This window comes from Lissotriton helveticus, chromosome 4_1, assembly GCF_964261635.1.
Source record: "Lissotriton helveticus chromosome 4_1, aLisHel1.1, whole genome shotgun sequence".
Lineage (NCBI taxonomy): Eukaryota > Metazoa > Chordata > Amphibia > Caudata > Salamandridae > Lissotriton > Lissotriton helveticus.
The window spans coordinates 1,458,885,034-1,458,908,295 of record NC_136063.1 but is presented as its reverse complement, the minus strand read 5'-3'; the positions used below and the strand labels follow the sequence as shown (position 1 = coordinate 1,458,908,295).

Below are 23,262 nucleotides of genomic sequence, written 5' to 3'. Positions count from 1 at the left end.
TGAGTGCTGAAGAGAGATGGCTGAGAACCACTTTGTGTAAGTATACAAATATATTTTGTACAAATATATTTTGTATACTAAAGGCTGGCAAATCAACTGAGTTCTAGGCCAAACCTAAACTGCTGGAAATGTATTCATTTATTGATGCATATTTATACTGGGCTCACATTACCCAAATATCTAGAGCCCTTTACAGGATAAATATTTAGTTACATCAAAGTTAAAGATGGTTTGAGATAAACAATACAACTGTAATTAATTACGAAATTGTAAAATTGTAAACAAAGCGGGTAGGTCATCACATAAAACAGAATATTACAAAAGCCGTAATAAGGTTTAGGAAGTATACGAAATGTACAAAAGGTTAGATACTAAGAATGCTCTGTTCCATTGTTATAAATATGGAGCACATTTCTTATCAAACATACACCACGTACCACACATCTAGGAAATCAACAATTGTTATTTAGTCTAAGCACTACGAATCCACGCGATGATAAGGGAAAGCACTACAAAACATCAAGGTAGTGTTTTTCTGATCACAGAAAACCTTAGAAACTATTTTAACAAAATTAATCAATCTGATTCAATAGGCTCAAAGACAAAGTAATCAACAGCCAGGGAGGGTAAAACGCGCTGGCCCATACACGTTACCACGCCCAGTGACCAATCATTAACTGATCATAAAACTTCTACACGGAAGCGGCCAACAGAGTCCAACCGGAAAGACGCTTACATTTCCTCCTGACACATGTAGCAGCTGTTCGAGCAATCAGGGCTCTCGTACGTAGCGCTGTCACTGAAAAAAAGGGCGGAGGGAGGCACGGCGCGACTCTAGCTAGCTGGTATAATGGCTGTCCTGGCAGCGGGACGCCGGTTCCTGTCATTCACACGTTCAAACAGGTGACCTGTTTTCCGTTACTCGTTTGTCTCAGTTTTGTTCTAGAGGTGCTCTTCAAACTTTATCGCTAGTAGTGTCATATAGGTTATTTTGTTCTATTATAAGCACGAGTAGGGTAATGCAGGTCATCGAAAAAGGTCAGTTATTTTATTGTAGAAAAAAGTTTTAGAAAAAGCAAAGTGCCGCTGCAATATCCACACAGCGTTTTATTTTATCGTTTACATGGCAGTGCTGAAAAGCAAATGAATGCTCTCGGGAATGGGTTCTCACGAATTGGATGTATGAGCGTTTCCGCGGGTGGGGGCGGATTCGGATGGATTGAAATCCTAAGGTGCTCATTGGCCGACACAGTGCCGTTGTTGTTGTTGTTCATTTTTTTTGTTTACAAACACTAACCTTCCAAGGATTCGCCACATCGAAAAAGTGATAGTGAAGTTATCCTGTTTTACTTAATTGCACATAAATAGCTTGGGTTTTACGGTATCATAGTTAATGTACCCTGCTGCAGAGGTTTATGCTGCTAGCTGTACTACTGGCAAAATAATTCAGATGATTTATGCTCTTGATAGTAGAGATATGTGTAGTGTCTGATCTGTGGTTTAAATCATTTCAGGGCAGGCTTTACCACTCATGGCGCCCAGTGCGACAATGTTTTTTGCCCCCCCACCGAGACCACCTCCACCACCCTTTAAGGTCTCCATAACCACTCTCTCTCAGATGCATTTAATTTTATAGCGTCACTCCTAAAAGTGAAGGGTGTCAGAGCACTTTACATAACACACACAATACACAGAGACTATGAAACATAGGTGTTTAAATCAGCGTATAGGAAATGTTACATAAGTCAGAGATAAACAAGGGGTGGATTCACATATTATCCATACAGGTAGGCAGTGTAGTTGAAGAGTACTTGGTCTGGAGAAGCACAAACTCTGAATTTAAAATGTAACACAATGGATTGTACCTCTCTTTGTGAACCAGAACTGATTTGTACCCAAATGAACCCTTTTTGCAGCATTAGAATAAGGAAAGTCTGGGGGAAAAATCCAGACACTCTAATCTATACCTTGAAGTCTGCACACAGTTCTTTGACAGTTAATAGCTGACTGTAAACTGCAACTAACAAAAGGAAGTCTCTGAGAAAAGCGGTTGACCTGTTTACATTACATTACATTCCCTTTGTGATCTGCCTGGTACATGTTCTTTGTAGCAGGCATATTAACCCTCTGCGCTACCTTACCATGAATCTAAACTCCCATGAGTTAAAACTTCTAATAGACAAAACTCTGATCTCTCCTGGAAGAACATTAATCACTGGACTTTGCTTGACATATTAATTGCTGCCTGAAAATTGCTGGAGGCCTGGAACAGCAGCAGGTGATTTTAAGCACAATATAAACTAGCAAACATGCGCCCCCATGCGAAGTCAGCACCACCCTAGAGCCGGCCCTGAATCATTAAACAGTTCAAAGAGTCTGTGTCTATTGCTGATACTTACATTGTCAGACCTCTCAGCCTTAAGTATCTCGATTACCCCCTCCCCCAGGAAGATTATCCTGAACTCATTTAGAAGTCATCCGATGACTTCAGGTGAGCTATTACTGTAATTATCTGGGGGAAGTCATCCCAAACCATCCTGACATATGCCTATAGGGAGAAATATTTAAATGAGATGACTCTAGAGTCATCACAGAAAGACTTCAGGATTGCTTCCTGATTACTTCAGTGGAAAGCATGGGATGATCTTTTACTACTAAAGGATGATCCCAGGGGGATTTCAGGATTAGGCTGGATTACTCCAGGATGATCCTATGGGTACTTCCGGATGATACTGTATTATGACAGAATGATCTTGTGATGACTTCAGAATGAGGCTGTATTACTCAAGGATGATCCCAAAATATCTTTGGAATGGGACTGTAGTAGTCGTTGATGAGGATATATTACCTTCGGATGGGTTCTGGCTGTATTGCTGCATAGCGATCACAATATGCAGATTTAATATTCTAGGATTATCTTGAATAGTAATGTGTAAACCTTTGCCATACACAGGAATTTAAGAATTCGGCAGTCTACAGTTCTTTGGCAGAGCACATTATTCCTACAAAAAAACCACAATAATTCCTTGTCTGAACATAAGAAAACCCCTCACTATTTTAAGTGTTCACAGAAGAGGGAACCAGAAAAGACACACCTAGCCTGGAATTTACTTCAGCTTTCCACATAAAATGTACCCATCCCTACCTTTACGTGCTTCAGGATATGGTAATGCTATGCCAAGATAATTCCAGTATTCTTTACGAATTTACTATGATTGCAATTTAGTACTGGAACTTGATAACATTGGTGTGTAAAGCTATTGCAGTAAGCAGTGAGCAGCTAACAATATTATTGCACATCTTTTAATTCTACCTCACCCGTATTCTTTTATTTTGATCAATGTCATTCCAATCAGGTAATTTTGTTGACGGCAGATGTAAAGCAGTGATCGTAAGTGTAGAGGTTTGTACTATCTGTGCAGGACTGGTCTTGAGCGAGTCATTGTGCATGTGAGACTGCTCAAGAAGTATGCTGTTGTTGGGTGTCTATAAGTAAGCCTTTTAAGTGGTAAAACGGGTGCTGAAGTTCAGTGCTGATATGAATGAAGGCTGCTATAACAGACTATGGAGAATGGCAGTTGTGGGTGACTGGTCTTGTGGTTGTGAGCAGTATAAGTAGCTGGTGGATTGCGGTTTGATCAAATGAGGCAAGTGGCCATGAATCTTGTGAGTGAAGAAATAAGTGTTTTCCGTGGGTCAGAAATCAAAAGACACTCAGATGATGGACTGAATGCAGGGAAAATCAAACATACATCCCCAGTCAATATTCTGGGTTAAATATAGTGTGCTTTTGTTCACCACGCCTCCTCAGATTGGACCCAGCCATATGCAAACCAGTCTTTATCCTGTGCCTCATGGTAACAGCCCAGCCCGAACTGCCAAGCCAGGTCCTCCCAGGACCAGAAACAATCCTCCGGGGACAGGTTTTGAGGCATCATCCCTCATAAGTGATGGCAGGTTTAAATCTGAGATGTGAAAGAAAAGTTGAGGGGCTATGACACGCTGTGAGGCAGAATAGGGTTACACTTATCTGTGGATGAGATGTGTGAGATGTGACTGAATGGTTCATATGACTGATTGCATGGGTGAGTGGTGTCTAAAATGTCCCAGGTAGGTTAATGGTGTGAGCAAGCTTAACAGAGTGGCTGCAGATCAGTGCTGGTGTGAGTAAAATGATGTGAGTGTGCCAATGGGTTTTGGTGGGTTGTATGGAAGACTGGTGTTGTGAGTAGCTTAGAATGAATGATGCATGTAGCTGAAGAAGAGTGGTTTGCTTAGAAGGTATTACAAGTTTGAGGTAGTATGCAAGTGATGAGATTTCTTGAGAGAAGGGGTGTAATGACTTGGTAGTAAAGCAGCAGAGGTGAATGGCTATTGAACATGCATGGAGTGAAAGTGGTTTTGTTAATACTCAAAGGATACAACTGACACAGTAAGGTGGTGAAGTAAGTGGTTGAGATGAGATATAGTTGTATGGACAAGTTATCTTGCGTTTGTGTGATAGTGTGTGTGGTTGGTGTCAAAAGTAAGTACCACTGTAACTGCCTGAAGGCTAGAGAGTAGAGTGAGTGACTGGTGGTGTTGCAAGTAAGTGTCATAGTGGTGTTCTGAAGGTATGACTGGTTTGAATGCAGCTGAATGTGTGTTGTGAGGTGACAGTGAACGGTTGATGGAGGCAAGTGTTATTGCATCTCATTGCACCTGTTCTCAGGACACCCCCGCGCCGCACGGCCACCAGCTGTGTGTGTGCGCCCCTCGCTGCTGCTCGCAGCCTCGCTGTTCTGTCTGCCTTGCCACCCTAGCTGCATGTCTCGCTGTTCCCTGCCGCCGTTTTTGCGTAATTCATTGTTGTGTACGCTGTATTTGTTTTTCCTTTTAGCATAACCTCTGTTGTTGTCCCCCTGTGCCTGTTCCGCCGTTTTCTGCATAGTATAGTGCTGCTCTGCTGTATTTGTATCTCCTTTAGCATTCATTGTTGTTGTTGTCCCCCTGCCTTGCCTGCCCCGCTCCCCGCTTCCCGCCGCCGTCCACGCGGCCACACCCCCTTTTTGTTCTGTGCCCTCCCCGCTGCTCCTCCCTCCCACTTAGCCTTAAATGGCGACCGCGCGGACGCGCCGATTGGGCGCCGAAGGCGCGCCAAAGGCAAGCCCGTCTACGCCCGTCCACGCCTGGACGGCGCCAAGCGCCAGGACCCCTGGCCCCCACCGATGCAAGACAACCCGACAGACCTACGACGCCGCTGCCCTCAACGCACTCAATGCCAGCCGGAACGCCACCTGCTGCCGGGCCGCCCCGAAACGCATTCACGGACCCTTCACCTGCAGAACCTGCAAGTTCACCTGCCTCCGAACCTGCACCGCGCCCGCCAAGCCTAACACTAGCAGCAACCTCAAATGCATCCTGCTCAACACCCGCTGTCCACAGACACGCCGTGGAACTCTGGAACCTCCTCGACACAACATCACCAGACGTCGCCTTCCTCACCGAAACCTGGATTAACTCCTCCTCAGCCCCCGACATCGCCATCGCTATCCCGGACGGGTACAAGATCATCAGGAGGGAACGCGTCAACCAGACCGGAGGAGGCATCGCCATCGTCCACAAGAACACCATCCGCATCACGACCGACTCCAACAACACCTATGCCGCCGCCGAGCACCTCCACTTCCAGATTCACGCCGAACCAAAGACGACCCTCAGAGGCACCCTCATCTACAGACTTCCGGGACCACGCACACAATTCAGCGAAGACATCACGGACTTCATCAGCCCACACGCCCTCCCCTCCGCCGACTACATCCTCCTAGGGGACCTCAACTTCCACCTGGAGAACATCAAGGACCGCAACACCTTCGCCCTGCTGGACAACCTCGCCAACCTCGGACTCAAGCAACTGGTCAACACCCCCACCCACTACGCCGGCCACACGCTTGATCCCCCGTCTTCTCATCCAGAAGGCACATCACCTTCAGCCACTCCACCGGACTCCACTGGACCGGCCACAGCTGCGTCCACTTCAGCTTCAGAAAAACCACAACCCACCACCACCCGCAACAAGTCCCTCACAGAAGCTGGAGCAAGATCACCGCCGACCAGCTCACCACCTCCCTCAGACAGAACCCACCTGCCAGCACAACGGACCCCAACGAAGCAGCCCGCAACTTCACGCAGTGGCTGACCGCCTGCGCCGACGACCTCGCACCACTGAAGAACCCTCCCAGCAGACCCAGAAGCAAGAAGGCCCCCTGGTTCACCGACGAACGCAAGGACTCCAAGAAGACCTGCCGCACCCTCGAGAAAGCCTGGCTCCTCAACCAGTCCGCTGACAACATGACCGCCCTCAAACAAGCCACCCGCAAGCACCACCAGCTCATCCGCACCACCAAGAAGAAATCACTGAAGGAACGACTGCACATCAACGCCCACGACAGCAAGGAACTCTTCAGCATCGTCAAGGAGTTCTCCAACCCCAGCACCGGCAGCAACGACATCACTCCTTCACAGGATCTCTGCGACTCCCTCGCCTCATTCTTGCACCGCAAGATTGCCGACATCCACAACAGTTTCGGCGCACCACCCACGCAACCGGCCGTCGAACCAAAGCACCCCACCGCCACCCTCCGCACCTGGACCACGGTGACCACCGAAGACACAGCTCGCACGATGAACACCATCCACTCCGGATCTCCAACCGACCCCTGCCCCCACCACGTCTTCAACAAGGCCGACTCCACCATCGCACTCCAACTCCGGGACGTCATCAACACCTCCCTCAACACCGCCACCTTCCCGGAGACCTGGAAGCATGCCGAGCTCAGCGCCATACTGAAGAAACCAACAGCAGACCCCACCGACCTCAAAAACTTTCCGCCCCATCTCGCTCCTTCCTTTTCCTGCCAAAGTAATCGAGAAGATCGTCAACAGACAGCTTGCCGCCTTCCTCGAGACGAACGGATCCCTCGACCCCTCGCAGTCCAGTTTCAGAGCCAAACACAGCACCAAGACCGCCCTCATCGCAGCCACCGACGACATCCGGGCCCTGCTCGACAACGGGGAAACAGCGGCACTCATCCTCCTGGACCTCTCTGCAGACGTTTGACACTGTCTGCCACCGCACCCTAGTCCAACGCCTCAGCAACGTCGGCATCCAAGAGAAGGCACTGGAGTGGATCATTTCGTTCCTCGCCGGAAGAACACAGAGAGTCCGCCTCTCCCCGTATCGCTCCGAGGCCACCGAAGTCATCTGCGGCGTCCCGCAAGGATCATCTCTCAGCCCCACCCTCTTCAACATCTACATGAGACCCCTTGCTGCCATCGCACACCAACACAACCTCAACATCATCTCCTACGCCGACGACACCCAGCTGATCCTCTCCCTCACCAGAGACTTCGACACCGCCAGAACCAGCCTACACAAAGGGATGAAAGACGTCGCCGAGTGGATGAAGAACAGCCGCTTGAAACTGAACTCAGACAAGACGGAAGTCCTCATCCTGGGACCATCGCCCTCCGCGTGGGACGACTCCTGGTGGCCCCCAGCCCTGGGCACCGCTCCCAAGCCAACAGACCACGCACGCCACCTGGGCTTCATCCTGGACTCCTCCCTCTCGATGACCAGACAAGTCCACGCCGTCTCCTCATCATGCTTTCACACCCTTCGCATGCTACGCAAGATCTTCCGTTGGATCCCGACAGAAACCAGGAAGACGGTCACCCAGGCCCTCGTCACCAGCCGCCTGAACTACGGAAACACCCTCTACGCCGGAACCACAGCCAACGCATCCAGAACGCCTCCGCCCGACTCATCCTGGACATCCACCGACGCAGCCACATCTCCAGCCACCTGAGGGCCCTGCCCTGGCTCACCGTCAACAAGAGGATCACGTTCAGGCTCCTCACCCACGCACACAAATCCCTCCACGACCTGGGCCCCAAGTACCTCAACGACCGCCTGACCTTCTACACGCCCACCCGCCAGCTACGGTCGACCAGCCTCGCCCTCGCCGCCGTACCACGCATCCGAAAAGCCACAGACGGAGGCAGATCCTTCTCCTACCTGGCGGCCAAGACATGGAACAACCTGCCCATCCACCTTCGGCTGACCCAGGACCACCTCGCCTTCAGGAGACAACTCAAGACCTGGCTGTTCGAGCAGTAGCGAACCCCCTCCCCCAAGTGCCTTGAGACCCTTCCGGGTGAGTAGTGCGCTATACAAATGGCATGATTGATCATGTATTCAACTGGTGTAATAGGTTGATGGGAGTCAATGATGTAAATAAGTTCTGTGAGTCAGTCAGTCAAACACTTTTATTTCGGTCACTAGAACCTTAAAAGCAAATACATAAATACATCATTGTAAGTCAGCCATATGCTCAAGATTAAAACAGCAAGAATAAAAAAAAAAATCATTACCCTCCCAAGGCAGTATACAGAGAACTATTCACAAGCATCCCCATGCAATGTAAAGTGCATATCCAGCAAGGCATTACCAGTCCACCATATTAATACAGTGCAAGGGCGGTAAACTGATCTACATTATTATAAAATAAAAACATGGGGCCAGGAAAAATATAATCGCAGCACTTTGCAACAAATCAGGAAATGCACAAGCATGCTAAATCTAGTTATCCTAAACTTGCCCAAACCTTCCACCCGAGGGTGCTAGAGGGCTGCAGGTACATTCGATGCCACGTGACCAGGACAAGCATCTACTAGAGTTTATTTATTTATTTTTATTTTATGCGTTTTTATATAGCGTGGACTTTACCCGAAGGTGTCAGAGCGCTTTACAATAGGACAATAGGAACAGTAATGATACATGAGGAGAAAATTACAAGGGAGCATGTTACAAAAGCAAATGTTATGTTACATGTGGCAATAGTGACAATTGTGCATGTGTCAAGAGCAAACAAAATACAATAGGTAGCAAACGATACGTTACAAGAGGTAAAGTGACATGTGTGCATGATTACAAAAGCGTACAAAGTACAAGTAGAGGTATGAAACTGCAATAAATGGTGGATACTCAAAACACAAGAGCAAACGTTACGTTACATGAGGCAATGGTGGCAATTGTGCATGTATCCAAGGCAAACAAAATACAAGAGGTAGCAAACGATGCATTACACGAGGAAAAGTGATGTGTGCATGTTACAAAAGAGTACACAATACAAGTAGAAGTATAATACTGCAATAAATGGCAGGCACTCAAACCACAAGAACACACTGGGAAGGCACTTCTATAGTCCTGGAGAACAGAATTTCCTATAATTGAAGGACTTCCTTCAGATAATAGAGAGGGCATGAATTAAATTTGGATATGTCTTTGAAGAAGGAGAACTTTGATGTCAGTTTTGAAGGCCTGGGAAGAGGTGGTGGTCCGGAGCTGAGGCGGAGGTGAGTTCCAGATTCTCACTGCGTTGCCTGAAAAGGATTGGGCCATCGATCTTTCCTTCTTGAAAGTGGGAGGTTCAAGCAATACATTTTCCGCATTACGCGATGGTTTAGAGCCTCCAGAGAGTTTGTTTATTCGCCAGGTAGCGAGGAGAGGAGGAGTGCAAAGCTTTGTGGGTGATACAGGCAGTCTTGTAGATAGATCTTGCCTCGATGGGAAGCCAACGGAGAGTGGATAAAATGGGTGTGATGTGGTCGCTTCTTTTGGCCCCATATATGAAACGAGCTGCTGAATGGGGAACAGATTTAAGGGGGGACAGGTGGGATTTGGGGACGCCAGTAGGAAGAGAATTGCAGTAGTCCAGTCAGGATAGAACCAGCGATTGGACCAGGGTTTTAAGGTCTTGCTCCAGGAAGAAGCGACGAAATACCCCAAAGAAGGCGCAGTTGGTATCGAGCAGACTTTGCAATGGAGTTGATGTGGGAGTGTAGATTGAGTTTTTTGTCGAGTATGACACCAAGGGATTTTGCGCTGTCGATAATGATGGGTTTATTGTTAAGTAGCTTCATCTTAACCATCCATGATTGAATCGGGGGAGGAGAAAGTGAGGCGGTGAGGAGGAGGAATTCAGTTTTGATGGGGTTCAGAGTCAGTTGACATCCAGTTTTGAATGGAGTCAAGAGTAGAGCTTAGGATGGAGAGATCATGAGTGGAGGCCACCTTAAGGTAGATTTGAGTGTCCGCATAGAGATGATAGTGGATCCCGGATTTGCTTAGGAGATATCCCAATGGTTCTAAATAGAGATTGAACAATGTGGGTGCAAGCATAGAGCCATGAGGAACACCTTGACCTACAACCAAGAGAGATGAAAGACTGTTTGCTATTTTGATCATTTGGGATCTATCAGAGAGGAAGGAAGCAAACCGTTTAAGCACAGTGCCCTCCAAGCCCATTCTCTGTTGAAGAGGGTTAAGGAGAGTGTTGTGATTGACAGTGTCAAAGGCTGCAGAAAGGTCAAGGAGAATTAGAAGACAAGACTCCCCCCGAATCGAGTATCCGCAGCGCGTCATCACTCTTTTGCAGCAGGGCTGTTTTAGTGCTGCAGTTTTGAATGAGAAGAAGAAGCCTATACATACAAAAGACATTTATTACATAATGTATTTAAAACACCACAGTAACGCTCAAAAAGGAAAAACTGTTGGCAATATACTAACAAACAATTCACATGCCAAACAAGTGGCTAAAAAACAGACATTACATATAAAAAAGAAGAAACAACAAACAACAATGATGTGTCCTTCACAAATTGTGGCCACAGGAAGCGTCGACGGCGTTTCGACCGCAGGGTTTGTCATACCTATATGCTGTGTTAAGTTAGCATGAGCTTAATAGAAGATTAAACGCCATTTCTTCCTGTCTGCTGCTTTTGCACACGACACATAAACTGTTGTTATAGCTTTGAGCCTAATAGAGCGCTTTGGATTCACACAAGAATAATATGTTATTACTCTGATATCAGCTTTGCTTGGTGAACTGTGTCTGTACACTGAGTGCTTAAGCCTTCAAGGATAACTTGACACAGTGGTTGTTGTGAGGTCTGATCTTCGCACCTTCCTAGACATAACATACATACGGCGGCAGCCAAATTCTGGCTTTAGGCACGTTTTATATTGCTTCACGCAGCGCACCCACACACACTTGATGGTGCTTCGCATGCAGAGAGCTGGTGGAAGATGATGTGATCCCTTACCACTAGGATCTTGAGGTAAGGGGCCGCCCTGCTAAAACCCAATGAGACCTTTTCGATATAATATAATATGCTAGTTAGGGAGGGTGAGAATTAGGTGTTAACCCCGATTCATTTCAACATTTTAGTATGTTGTCACCTTGTGTATTTTATGACTAGTAGCTATGCTGATTATTTTGCTTCTTATAATGTTTGTTGGTATTATCTAAGATACTGCGTTTGAGAACCCTGCATTAGTGAATAAACATTTCAAATATGCACGTGTCCTCATTTACTCCTTGTTTTGGTTTGAAATGATTGTATAACGAAAGAGTGTTCATGTGTTCCACGTTACCTGTGGTAATCTAAGTCCATGGTCTGGTTTGTCTAAATATTGGGAGTTTGTAATGACTAACAAGACACTGTAGCTAGTCTGGTAAGGGGATTTTGGGTACTAAGGTGAGTTTTGGCACACCCTAACTTACTAAGGTTCCAAGTCTCTATGCACAGTTCTGTAGGAGAACAGGATCCCTGCTACAGGTTACTGTGCGATCATCAGGGCTACAATTAATTTGAGCGTAAAATTTCACTACAAGAAATATATTAAAAATACTTTTAGTATATACATTCCGGAAGTAGGCTTCTTCAAAGGAAAAGACAAGGAGAGTAGAACAACCAGTGACAACTAGAAAGATATAGAAAGAAGGGGAAACTAGCACCACACCAACCGTGATACCATCCACCAAGAAGGTAATGATTAAAAAAATCACCTTGATGAAGGGAGGAGCAAACTGTGAGGTGGATGAATGGGAGAGGAGGGCACAGGGGAGGTGGAGGGAAGAGGGTCGACCTGTACCTCCCAAGAGTGCAGGCTATTGGAGTGAAGGGGGTCAGGGGAGGAGAAAGGGAGTAATGGGTGGAGCTAGATGAAGAGGCAAGGGACAAGCCGGTCGCAGGGGTGGGGAGTAGGGAAGGGAAGAGGTGGTCAAAGAGAGAGCGGCAGGTGTCTTTGACTTGGATCATGACAGTACCATTGTTAAATAGTGAGGGAGCCGTGGAAACACACAGAGGGGGACATTTTTAGCAGTTTCCCATGAGGGATAGAGGAGTAGGCGGTGACGTTGAGGGAATTATATAGCAGGTGGACCAAGAGGGGATGTCGTGAGTGAAGAAAATGTAATCGTTTTTGAGCCTCCCATAACGACCATTGTAAAATTGATCAACAAAAAGCGAATCAGGGAAACATTCAATGGTGTTATGCTTGAATCGTTTTGAAGAAGCTCTAGTCAGGTTGGGAGGATAAATGATTTTGTAACAATTGATTCCAGACTTAACTCGAGTGGTGGTCATCTTGGGAAAATGAGGAGGAGGAGGGTGGTGGGGATATGAGAAGGGTGTTACTAGGAAAGCGGTGGTGAGGAGAAGTATAAGGACAAAAGGGGGCACATATTTCAGACGTCGGGTGAAGATATCTGAACTAATGTGCAGTCTGGGAAGTGAGGCAATTAGGAACAGGTTGTTACTTCAGAGCAGGAGAAGATGGGGGCACAGATTTCAGTAGTTGAGAAAGCTATACTGCTTGGGAGTCTCTATGATTCCACTAGTATTTGATGGGCCCTTTACCTAGGTAATCGCATAATATACATGGTGCCGCCTGGCACTAGATCATATTTACAAGGTAATTGTTTACACATGACAGGGCCAACTGGACCGCTGTCAGAACCATCACAAAGCGAACTTAGTAAAAGTGAAACAGATCATAAACGTATAACCAGTAACCACTGGTAATCACTGTACTTCGCATCAGCCTGAAACATTAACCACATTATGCACAGCATCACATTAGGTGCCAAACGCATTGTACGCCCATAATCTCAACAGTCTAATATTAGACCCTAACCTCCTAAGTAACTCTAACATTAGGGGCATAGAGCACAGGGTGGAAAATAATCTCACTAGCATAAACCATAATATGCAAGACCATCTCATACACATAAAAAACACATTTAGAGGTAACCAGGACAGAGAATGTAAATCATACTACATGAAATACATTTCCTAGCACCACATAATCACATTGGAGCCTGGCGCCCAGCAAACCTCCCTGTCCCCCTGGCCATCTCAAAAGGGTTCACATGCCCTGTGTTCAGAATGTCAGGACTGCTGCCAATGCAGCGAAAGTCCAGGGTGCGCTCTTGCGCAAACCTAAACATTGCAACTGGCACTACGTGCTGCGCAGCTGTGAAGGGATGAGGTAAAGGAGTGCATCTCACTCCTAACTCAATCAGGACTGCCCCCAAGGATTAAATGGCATAAACGGTAGTCAGTCCCACTGCTAGTAGGAATCTGCTTAAGCATTAAACCATTGTCCTGCTCGTATCTGTGAGTGAGTATTACATTTTTGCTGATATTGTTGTGTAGTAATACAAGTGGCTGAATGGTACTTTATGAGTGTGTTATGGTGAATTAGTAAGATAAGTGATTAGTATTGTAATGCAGTTACTCAAGTGGTGTTAAAAGCGAGTGGAAGGTGCTGTTAGCATGTGGACGGATGAGCTTTATTGCGCATGGCTAAGTGCGACGTTAGATGGCATGGCACTGCTAAGTAAACAAAATGTCTCACAAACTACCGCGAATGTGCTGTCTTATGTGACACCTAAAAATCAGTTTACATTCAACCCCAAGAACACATTAATGCTAACCATCTCCTGCACAATTAGTAACCTGTCTTCAGATAATGCTGCATCATGAAAACTACTGCCTTACACATCATAGACTACATCTTGACCATAGATGGAGATTACCCCCTGCCTTCTGATATGATTGGTTTGGTGTGGGTTACATCGGGGTGGGATAGATTGGATTGGGGTGGATTGCACTTAGGTGGGGCAGATTGCACTGAGGTCAGAAGGATTTGATGGAGTGGGGTGTACTGGAGTAGATTTGATTGGGGTGGGGAGGACTGGAGTGGGGTGGAATGGTTCGAGGCAGGGTGGATTAGCGTGGGGTCAATTGGAATGGGGTAGAGTGATCTGGGTTCAGCGGACTGGATTTGAGTGGACTAGACTGAAATGAGGTGGATTGGACAGGAGTGGGTTGGACATAATAGATAGGAGTGGAGTGGGGCGGATTAAGGAGGTTTGGAGTGGGGTGGATTGAATTGGTGGGTGGGGTGGATTTGAGTTGGGTGGGGTGGATTTGAGTAGGGTGGGTTGGAGTGAATTGGACTGGAGAGAGCTGGTTTGTGGGGAGTTGGATTGGAGTGGGTCGTTTTGGAGTAGGGTGGATTGGAATGGTGTGGGGTGAATTGGGATGGATTCGGGTCATTTGGGATGGAGTGGGAGGGATTACATTGGTGTGAGATGGGTTGCAGTGGGGTGAGATGGGGTGAGATGGGTTGCAGTGGGGTGAGATGGGTTGCAGTGGGGTGAGATGGGTGCAGTGGGGTGGAATGGGTGCATTGGGGTGCGATGGGTTGTATTGGGGCGGTTTTGATTGAAGAGGCGTGGATTGGATTGTTGCAGATTGTTTAGGAATGCAGTGGTGCAGATTGTTTAAGAATGCAGCGGGTCAGATTGTTTAGAATCGGAGCGGGTCAGATTGTTTAGAATCGGAGCGGGGCAGATTATTTAGAATCGGAACGGGGCAGATTGTTTAGAATCGGAGCGGGGCAGATTGTTTAGAATCGGAGCGGGGCAGATTGTTTAGAATCGGAGCGGGGCAGATTGTTTAGAATCGGAGCGAGCAGATTTTAGCGGGGCAAATTGTTTTGAATTGAAGTGGGGTGGATTGGAGTGAGGCAGGCTGTTTTGGATTGGAGTGAGGCAGGTTGGATTGGGGCAATTTGAAGCGGTGAGGTGGATAGGATTGGATTGGTGTGGATTGGATTGGATAGGAGAGGAGTGAATTGGAATGGGCTGAGAAGGATTGGAATGGGGCGGAATGTGCAATCCCACGCTGTATGCTGTAGTGGATGAAAACAAAATTGACTTGACCAGTGGATGGGGAGAAAAAACCTCTATAAGTAAATATATTGTACATATCATTTTTGTAAAATCAAAAGATCTTGGCTAAACCAGCCTTAAAAATGGAGTGATAAGGAAGTATGTAAAAAAATTAAAAGCAATTAGTGTGGGGGAAGCTGAGCAAAAGTGGAACGGGTACATATGGCAGAGAGGGAAGGAAGAACGGAGAGAAGAGAATAGGAAGAGAAGCTCAATAGTGATACAGATGGACTCATGCAGTCTCGCAGAGTGCTTAAAGAAGAAGAAAAATTATAACCTGAAAAGGTGAGCAGTATAAGGACACAGTAATACTTTGATGCTCCATAGGAGGGACTAATACGAGAAGAGGAGAGAAAGCCCATACTCACTAACGAAAAAGAATTAGGCAAATCAGAGTGACAATGAAGCCAACTAGTGATGAGCAATGTATGGGCTCGGAGCAAACAGTAATCTAACAATACGTCTTATCCCCTGCCTAGTAGTGAAGACCTAAAAAGGCATGGATTGAGGTAGATTGCGGTAGAGTGGAGCGGGGTAGAGTAGAGCAGAGTTGGATGGATTGGTGTTGAAATTGGAGTGAGCTGGATTGGGGAAGATTTGAGAGGAGTGGAGTAGATTGGAGAAGAGTGAAGTAGGGTAAATTATGGTTGAGTGGGGTAGACTGGGTGTATTACAGTAGGGTTGATTTGAGTGAAGTAGAGTAGATTGGGGTAGATTGTAGGGAAGTGGAGTGGGGTAGATTGTGGTACTTTGGAGTGGACAGGCATGTCATAGAGTGGAGTATCATGCAATGGAGTGCTGTGGCATAGAGTGGAGTGGCGTAGTGTGAAGTTTGCATGGTGTGATAGCGCTCTGCATTTACAGACAATACATTAAATGATTACATTTGCACCAAAAAAACGGTTTTACTGTACACAAACAATAATTTTTGCAAATGACATCACCTAGTGTATTGATGTGTTTTGATCGTATTCAAATATTTGTTTCAACCTCACATCAGAATTACAAAAAGTGCTTAATTTGTACTAATTCTGAAATATTTTGAAACTTCAGTAGAGTTAATTTTTTGTTGTTGTGGGCTACAAAACAAAAACCTTACAAGCTCTCCTCTTACAAGGGTACTCAGCAGGACTGTCAAAAACTCCAAGCTCCTTTGGAAGATGGCTTTACATTTAGTGGCGAGTGGCATCTACTGAGGGCTTGGGGGCGGGTAAACAAAAGAAAAACGCATACAGGATCGTGTCCAATGTCCTTCTCACTCCGACCTCTTCTGCCGGGACTACAGTGCAGACCCCAACAAATTCCCTCGACCTGTTCTGGTCACATGCTGTTAACCAGTATGTAAGCAGTGCCCTGATTAGTGGGAGCGACCGTTCCCAGATGTGTGCATGTACGGCTGGCTAGCCGTCTCAATGCGGCAGTGCCAAAGGTACAGTGCAAAGGCAGCCACCTGCCCACCACTCCTCCCTGCTGTCACTCAGCAGGGCCCGCCCTGTCATGACACTCGGTTCAGGACAAGACGATGAAAAATAAAATGGTAATGAATTAACATTTTATTTTCCATTACTAGGGCCTTGGGGGATACCTTAAGTAGGGTGACGCACTTCCGTTGCAAGGAGCCACCGCTTTTGACATTTGACATCTGTCTTTGGATGCACAGCAAATGGACAAAATAAGAGCAATATTTAAAGGCCTGTTTTCGGAAAGCAAGTTCATGGACACGTTTTTTGGGGGACGAATTCAAGCTGGACAGCCTAAAACAACTGAAGCCAGCAAATAGAAAGCCAGACAATGTAAGTTACAAACCACAAAGCCAATGGTCCGCAATGGAGGGAATGGATTCCTAGGTCAGCCCTCTGAAGGTCCCTAATATGTCTTTAGCAAACCTGACAGTTGCTGTCTGTTAGGCTTTGACTCAAACAGGGGGGTATGGGGTCACCAAAGTCCAGTTCTGATCTGCTAAATACTGGCTTCTATCCGTTCACTGCTAATTTAGAATCACAGCGTCCCGTGGATTCATTGTGTAAGTCGCACAAAGTGACAGCCACACAAAGATAAGAACATCAAACCGAGGAGCTATAAGCAGGGCCACTGGAATTATGCTGTTCTGATGCAGAGGAGTTGTCCTCATAGGCATGAATTTGCCACACAATCCATCAACTGCTGCACATTCTGCAGAGTTTAACAAAGTGTTTTCTGCTCATACAGATCAAACTACTAAAACATGGCAACATGTGTTGTTGTTCTGTGGAAAGTCCTTGGGAAAGGTCGACTGGTAATTTTTCTTTTACCTATTGCTGTGCTTAGTATTTTTACTGGCACTAAAGAGGAAAAATATTTGCCCAGACAATATTGGCATGTGTAAAAATGTTTTATAAAACAATGAAGTAATATCACAAAATGTGCAGTATTGCACTGCATAATTTGCGTTCTTTTTTCTGCATAACTGTCGCCCAATTTGTTTCTCCCCTGCCGCCCAATTGCAATGGATCTGGAGGTTGTCAAGACCTCAATGAAAGGTAGAAATCACAGCATAAAGCATCGTTGGTATGCTTCCAACATGATGTAGGAGCTTCCAACATAAGTGTTGGCACATTATTGAAGCTTGCCCTTCAAATTGCTTGTCTTCTAGCCATTTATCATGGGTCCTCTGTATGTGACATATACGGAGCCACTAAAATGATAAGATTCCACAGCGGCAGCGTTTTCTCCATATTCTATCATCTGCTGCATAAACTGCAGAGTTTAGCAAAAATATTGTTTATTATAGCTAAAGCTAATAAAACATTGCCAAAAGGGCAGCCACACATGTTGCTGCCAAGGGGAAAGCCCATCACAAATAATATTGACTGGTCACTTTTACGTTGGTTATTGCTGTATTTGGGTGTTTATCTGAAAGCAATGAGGCAAAACATTTCCACACAGTGTAAACCTGTGTACAAATGTCAAAATAATGAAGAATATTTTCAAAACAAAGCTTTGGCATAATAAATTGTAATTGTAATTGTGAAGCTTATAAAGCGCATGGTTACACTTACCAGTGTGTCCCCGCGCTGAATAAACCGCTGAGGAACCCGTCCTGGACTGTTCCTGTGAGGCGCCCAACTCCTGGGCACCCCCCTGGTGAAGCCAGGCATCCTTGGCGATTAGGGCCGGTGTGGAGACTAAGCAAGCTATTGCCCAGAGTTGCAGCGTGGGACCCCATGATTAGAGTAGGCACCGTGCCGAGAATTATCGGGTCCGCGGACATTTGAGCTCAAGACCCTGCCGCGACGGGAATTGAACCCTGGTCCCGGCCAGACCTCTGCATCAGGGTCTGCCGCTCTAATCAGTGAGCCACACTCCTCGCATAGCCAATATGTCTTGCCTTTGGGACCTTATAAGTGTTTAGAAAGAGTTATTGGCTTAGCTAATGTCTTTAAGCTACGCTGTAGAGCAGTGTGGCTGCTGTGCAGCATGTTAAAAAGTTATTATAAAAAAGTTTTATAAGCACTTTTGTTACCTTATTTATAACCAAAAGATATTATTTACAGCCGAACGACCCTATCACAAAGATAATTATCATAAAAAATGTCTTCTAGGTTTTTTTGTCTTTGAAATACTGGCAGAATCTTCCTGTCTGTTCTAATGCTTGTTTGTTAAAGTTTTTTTTGTTATTGGAGGGGGATATAAACAGTACTGGTACTGAGGTGGTGCTACACTGATGCGGAGATGGTGCTGTTTTGGTGCTCAGATGGTGCATTACCTCTACGTCCCTCGTCCTCGACCCAGTCATCACTCATGAGGTATTCCACACAGACAGGAAACAAAACAGGAAACACTTTTAGGCTCCACCCCCCCTCCTGCCAGGTGCTATATATGACCTAACCACCAGAAGCACATCCTGTTTTGTTTCCTGTCGGTGGATTACTTGATGGGAGACGCTGGGGTTTGTGCCGGCACTTACCTGCATCTTTGTCCTGTGGATCCTCCTCTGCTGGGCTTTGGGGGGCTCCCATGGACCGTCGTGGGATCTCTTGGAGTGGGGCTGCTGGGCTTCTCTGTCTCCGCCTGGGCTCAGGTGTCCTGGGCTGCTTGGCTTCTCGGGTCTTCCTGGTTTCCTGCTGCCCTGCTGTTCCTCCTGCGGCTGCCCTGAGGTTCTCCTGCTGTGCGAGGGGTCCTTGGTGGTGTTGACCTGCTCCCTGCTGTGGGTGTACAGGTAGGGGCTGTGTGCGCTGTTTGCTGTAGCACGATGCTCCCCGTTTTTTCTCTGGCCTCTCGCCCTGGCCCTCTCTGTGTGGGGGCCCGGGTGTCTCCTCCCGTTGTCTATTTTGTGGTGCGGGGGGGGGTTGTGTTGCTCCTTCCCCCTCTCCGGGGGACACGGGTCAGTTCTGGCCTCTCGCCGGGCTTCCTCTGCGGCTCCGTGGGTTCGCCCGGCTGTACTCCTGTGTCCACGCATGCGCTTTGTTCGCGCATGCGCGTTGAGCTTCCTTCCTGGCACTGATCGGACCGGACGTCCGGGTGGGCTCCGGGCGCTCCGGTCCTTGGATGGTTGGTTCTGTGCCGTCCGGAGAGGACGTTTGCCGGCGGATGGGGTGAGTGTCTGTCTCTTTCCCCTACAGCGGCATTTTTCTCCTTGTTGCCGCGCCGGCTGTTTGCCCGCAGTTTTTTTCGTATATTTTGCCCGCCCCACCCCCTTTTCCTCTGGCCTGTTGGTTGGCTGGGGGGTCGGGGGCTTGCCTCACTGCCTGTTTTTCTGTTCGCTTGTGAGGGGGGGTAATTGTTGGGTGTGCCCTACATATATATGTATGTATGTATGTATGTATGTATATATATATATATATATATATGTCATCCCCTGGGGGGGAGGTGTTTTTTCTTGGTAGTGTTCATTCTTCTTGATCACTACTTTGTGCTTTGGAGTGTTGGTCATGGGGAAGCATCATCGTAGGAGGAAGCATTTCTCCCCTGTGCCTCCCTCTTCCACTGGTTCCGGTGGGGACGCCTCTCCTCCGCCTGTGTAGCGTGCCAGGTAGGCTGATGATGAGCGGATTAAGCGCCTTATCCTGGAGACTCTTTCTGATTTCAAGGCGACTAGGGAGGATGCTGTTGGTCTTTCTGGTTCTGCTGCCCTTTGTTCCGATATTTCCTGATGAATCTGCGCCTAGTACCTCTCAGGATTCGCTCTTGCCGCAGTTTCGGAATCCTGTTGCCTCTTCCTTACCGGCACATCCCTTTGTGTCTGATGTCCTGCTGAAAGAGTGGCGGGACCCGGATCATATTGCCATGTCCAGGTTTATGTCTGAGCTTTATCCGTTGCGGGATATGGCGGACACTTTGCCTGATTCCATTCCTGTGGACTCTGTGGTGGCCAGTCTTGTGGGTCGTCCTTCCATGGCTGATGATGACATTCTGAAGGACGGTGTGGACAAGAAGGTGGATTCTGCCCTGATGAAGTCTTCTGCCGCCTCGCACCTGGCTGTTCGTTCTGGCATTTATGGGTCGTATGTGGCCCGGTCTCTGCTGACCGATTTCAAGTCCCTGTTTTCATCTATGCAGGAGGGGGCCAGTTGTCCGGAGTTGCTGGAGTCTATGGAGCGCCAGGCGGGATTCCTGTCAGACATCGCCTTTGATTCTGTGAGGGCTTCTGCTATGTCCTGTGGTTCCTCTGTTGCAGCCCGTCGTAACCTGTTGCTGAGAGATTGGAAGACGGACGCGGCCTGGCGTTCCATGGCTTTGAGGCTGCCTTTCACCGGTGCCCGTCTGTTTGGTGACTCGCTGGAGGAGAAACTGCACGAGGTCTTCAAGGAACGCAAGCATTCTTTGTCATTTCGTGATCTTCCGCCCCGTAGGGGTTCCTCCTTCTCTGGTGCCAGGTCTTTCCGCCAGCCTTCCAGATTTCAGCAGTCCTCTTTTCGGAGTCAGCGTGGCGCTGGCCGGCCTTTTCCCAGGAAGTTTCAGAAGAAGTCCCAGAGGGGTGCCTGGTCCGGTCCGCAGCGTTCCTGACTATGCCAGCCTAGGGGACGTTCTCGCTGGTGGTCCGCCTCTGGTTGGTGGGAGGCTTCGCCAGTTCCTTCCTGCTTGGCGCCTGACGACCTCCGACAGATGGGTGTTGGATGCCCTGTCGAGGGGCTACCGGATCGGGTTCCTGTCCCCCCCTCCCCCCCTCCCCTTCTCCTCGGGATGCCTCCCGCCGTCTGGCCTTGTCGGGCGGGGTTCGTTCCTTGGTCAGCAAGCTTGCGGTTGTCCCTGTTCCGATGGCGGAGAGGGGGTTGGGCGTCTACTCCGTCATCTTTGTTGTGCCGAAAATCACAGGGGGCTTCAGGGTGGTCATCAACCTTCGGGGTCTGAACTTGTTCGTGAGGAAGATCCAGTTCAAGATGGAGACGCTCCAGAAGGTTATCCCGCTGATCCAGTCCGGTTGGGTGTTCTCCACTCTGGACCTCCAGGATGCATACCTACACGTCCGGGTGGCTGTGAGGGATCAGCGTTTCCTGCGCTTCTGCCTGGAGGGTCGTCACTGGCAGTTCTGCGTCCTTCCCTTCGGTCTGCCCCCAGGGTGTTCGCCAAGGTGGTGGCTCCCTTGGTGGCCCATCTCCATCTCCTGGGGGTGTATGTGTTCCCGTATCTAGACGATTGGATGGTTCAGGCTCCGTCCCTGGAGGTCATGTCTCGCCACCTTCTCTTGACCATGTCTACGCTCAGGGAGCACGGGTTCTTGATCAACATGCCGGAGTGCCGCCTGGAGCCTGCCACCTGGAGGACCTTCATCGGAGCTGTGTTTGATTCTGTGTTGGGCAAGGTGTTCCTGCCGGACGCCCGGATTCGTCGCCTTCAGTCGTTGCTGAGGAAGTTGTTGCCTCGTACCTCGGCTCCCCTCCTTCAGTGGCTGGAGGTTCAGGGCCACATGACTGCTTCTGTCTTCACCGTGCCCTGGGCCAGGGTTCTTCTGCGCCCTCTGCTGTGGCATGTGCAGCGTTGGGTCCCCTTTCCTGTCCTGGTTTATGCTGTTCCTGTGCCCGTGTCTCTGGACATTGTGTCTGCTCTTTAGTGGTGGCTGGATCCTTTCCCCCTTTCCGTGGGGATGTTGTTCCGTCTGCCTCCTCCTCTGGTTGTGACCACGGATGCCAGCGCTTCCGGCTGGGGGGGGGCGTCTCTGGACCATTGGGCTGTGCAGGCTCGTTGGCTCCCGGTGGAGTCTCGCAGGTCCTCCATCTTGTGGGTGTTGTCTGCGGTGGTGAGGGCGCTCCGCTTTTTCCATCTTCGTCTGAGGGGTTGCCGTGTCCTGGTGAGATCGGACGACACCGTGTCTGTGGCCTACATCATTCACCAGGGGGGACCCGCAGTTCTTCCCTGATTCTGGTGGCCTGCTCCATTTCGGACTGGGCGGTGAAGAATCTTCTGGCCCTATCTGCTCGGCTCATTCGTGGTGTGGACAACGTGGTGGCGGATTCGTTGAGCCGGAGGTTTCCTTAGTCTCTGTCCCTGCGCCTGGATCCCCGGTCTTTTCGCTTGCTTTGCCTGAGATTCGGGACTCCGGATCTGGACTTGTTCACCTCCAGGTCCAATGCCCTTGTTCCCCTGTTCTGCTCCAGGTCTCCGGAGGTGGGCGCCTGGGGTGTGGATGCCTTGTCTCTCCGGTGGCCTCCTTGGCTTCTTGATGCCTTTCCTCCCTTTCCTCTGATTCCTGCCTTCTTGCTGGAGGGGGCTCGGGTGGTGGCTGTTCTTCCACGCTGGCCGAGAAGGTCCTGGTTTCCTCTGCTGCTGGGCCTCGCGGTGGGCCCTCCTTGGCTTCTGCCCCGCTACCCCTCTCCTCTGAGGTCCCCGTCCCCTCTTCTGGTTCCCCTCTCCTTGGCGGTCTGGTGGTTGAACGGTTGTCTCTTGGGGTCCGTGGTCTCCCCGACCACATCATTTCTGTGATGCAGGCCTCTCATGGGCCGTCTACTTTGTCTTCCTGCTCGGAGCACTGGGCTTCCTTCTCGGGGTGGTGTTCTTCTGGTTTGTCTCCTACCTCTTGCCCTGTGTCTGCTGTCCTTCAGTTTTTTCTGGATGGCTTTCAGATGCGCTTTGCTGTTTCTGCCTTGAGGGGCCAGTGGGCTGCTGTCCGGGCCTTCCGGGACCCGGATTCTTTTCTTTCTTCAGTTGGCCTATTGAGCCT

The 23,262-nt window shown here is 48.5% G+C and overlaps 1 protein-coding gene across 2 annotated transcripts in view; it reads left to right on the top strand.

Moving 5' to 3' along the window:
* The first annotated feature begins 701 nt into the window (after positions 1-701).
* Positions 702-23,262, top strand: part of LOC144829176 (enoyl-CoA delta isomerase 2-like) — a 530,023-nt gene continuing 507,462 nt past the window's right edge. Inside the window, exon 1 of one of the 2 annotated variants that reach the window (XM_078688045.1) lies at positions 702-903. In XM_078688045.1, the coding sequence (XP_078544171.1) occupies positions 851-903 (53 nt within the window). In that variant the 5' untranslated portion in view covers positions 702-850. The remainder of the gene's footprint in view (positions 904-23,262) is intronic. The other variant, XM_078688046.1, reaches the window with a different exon arrangement.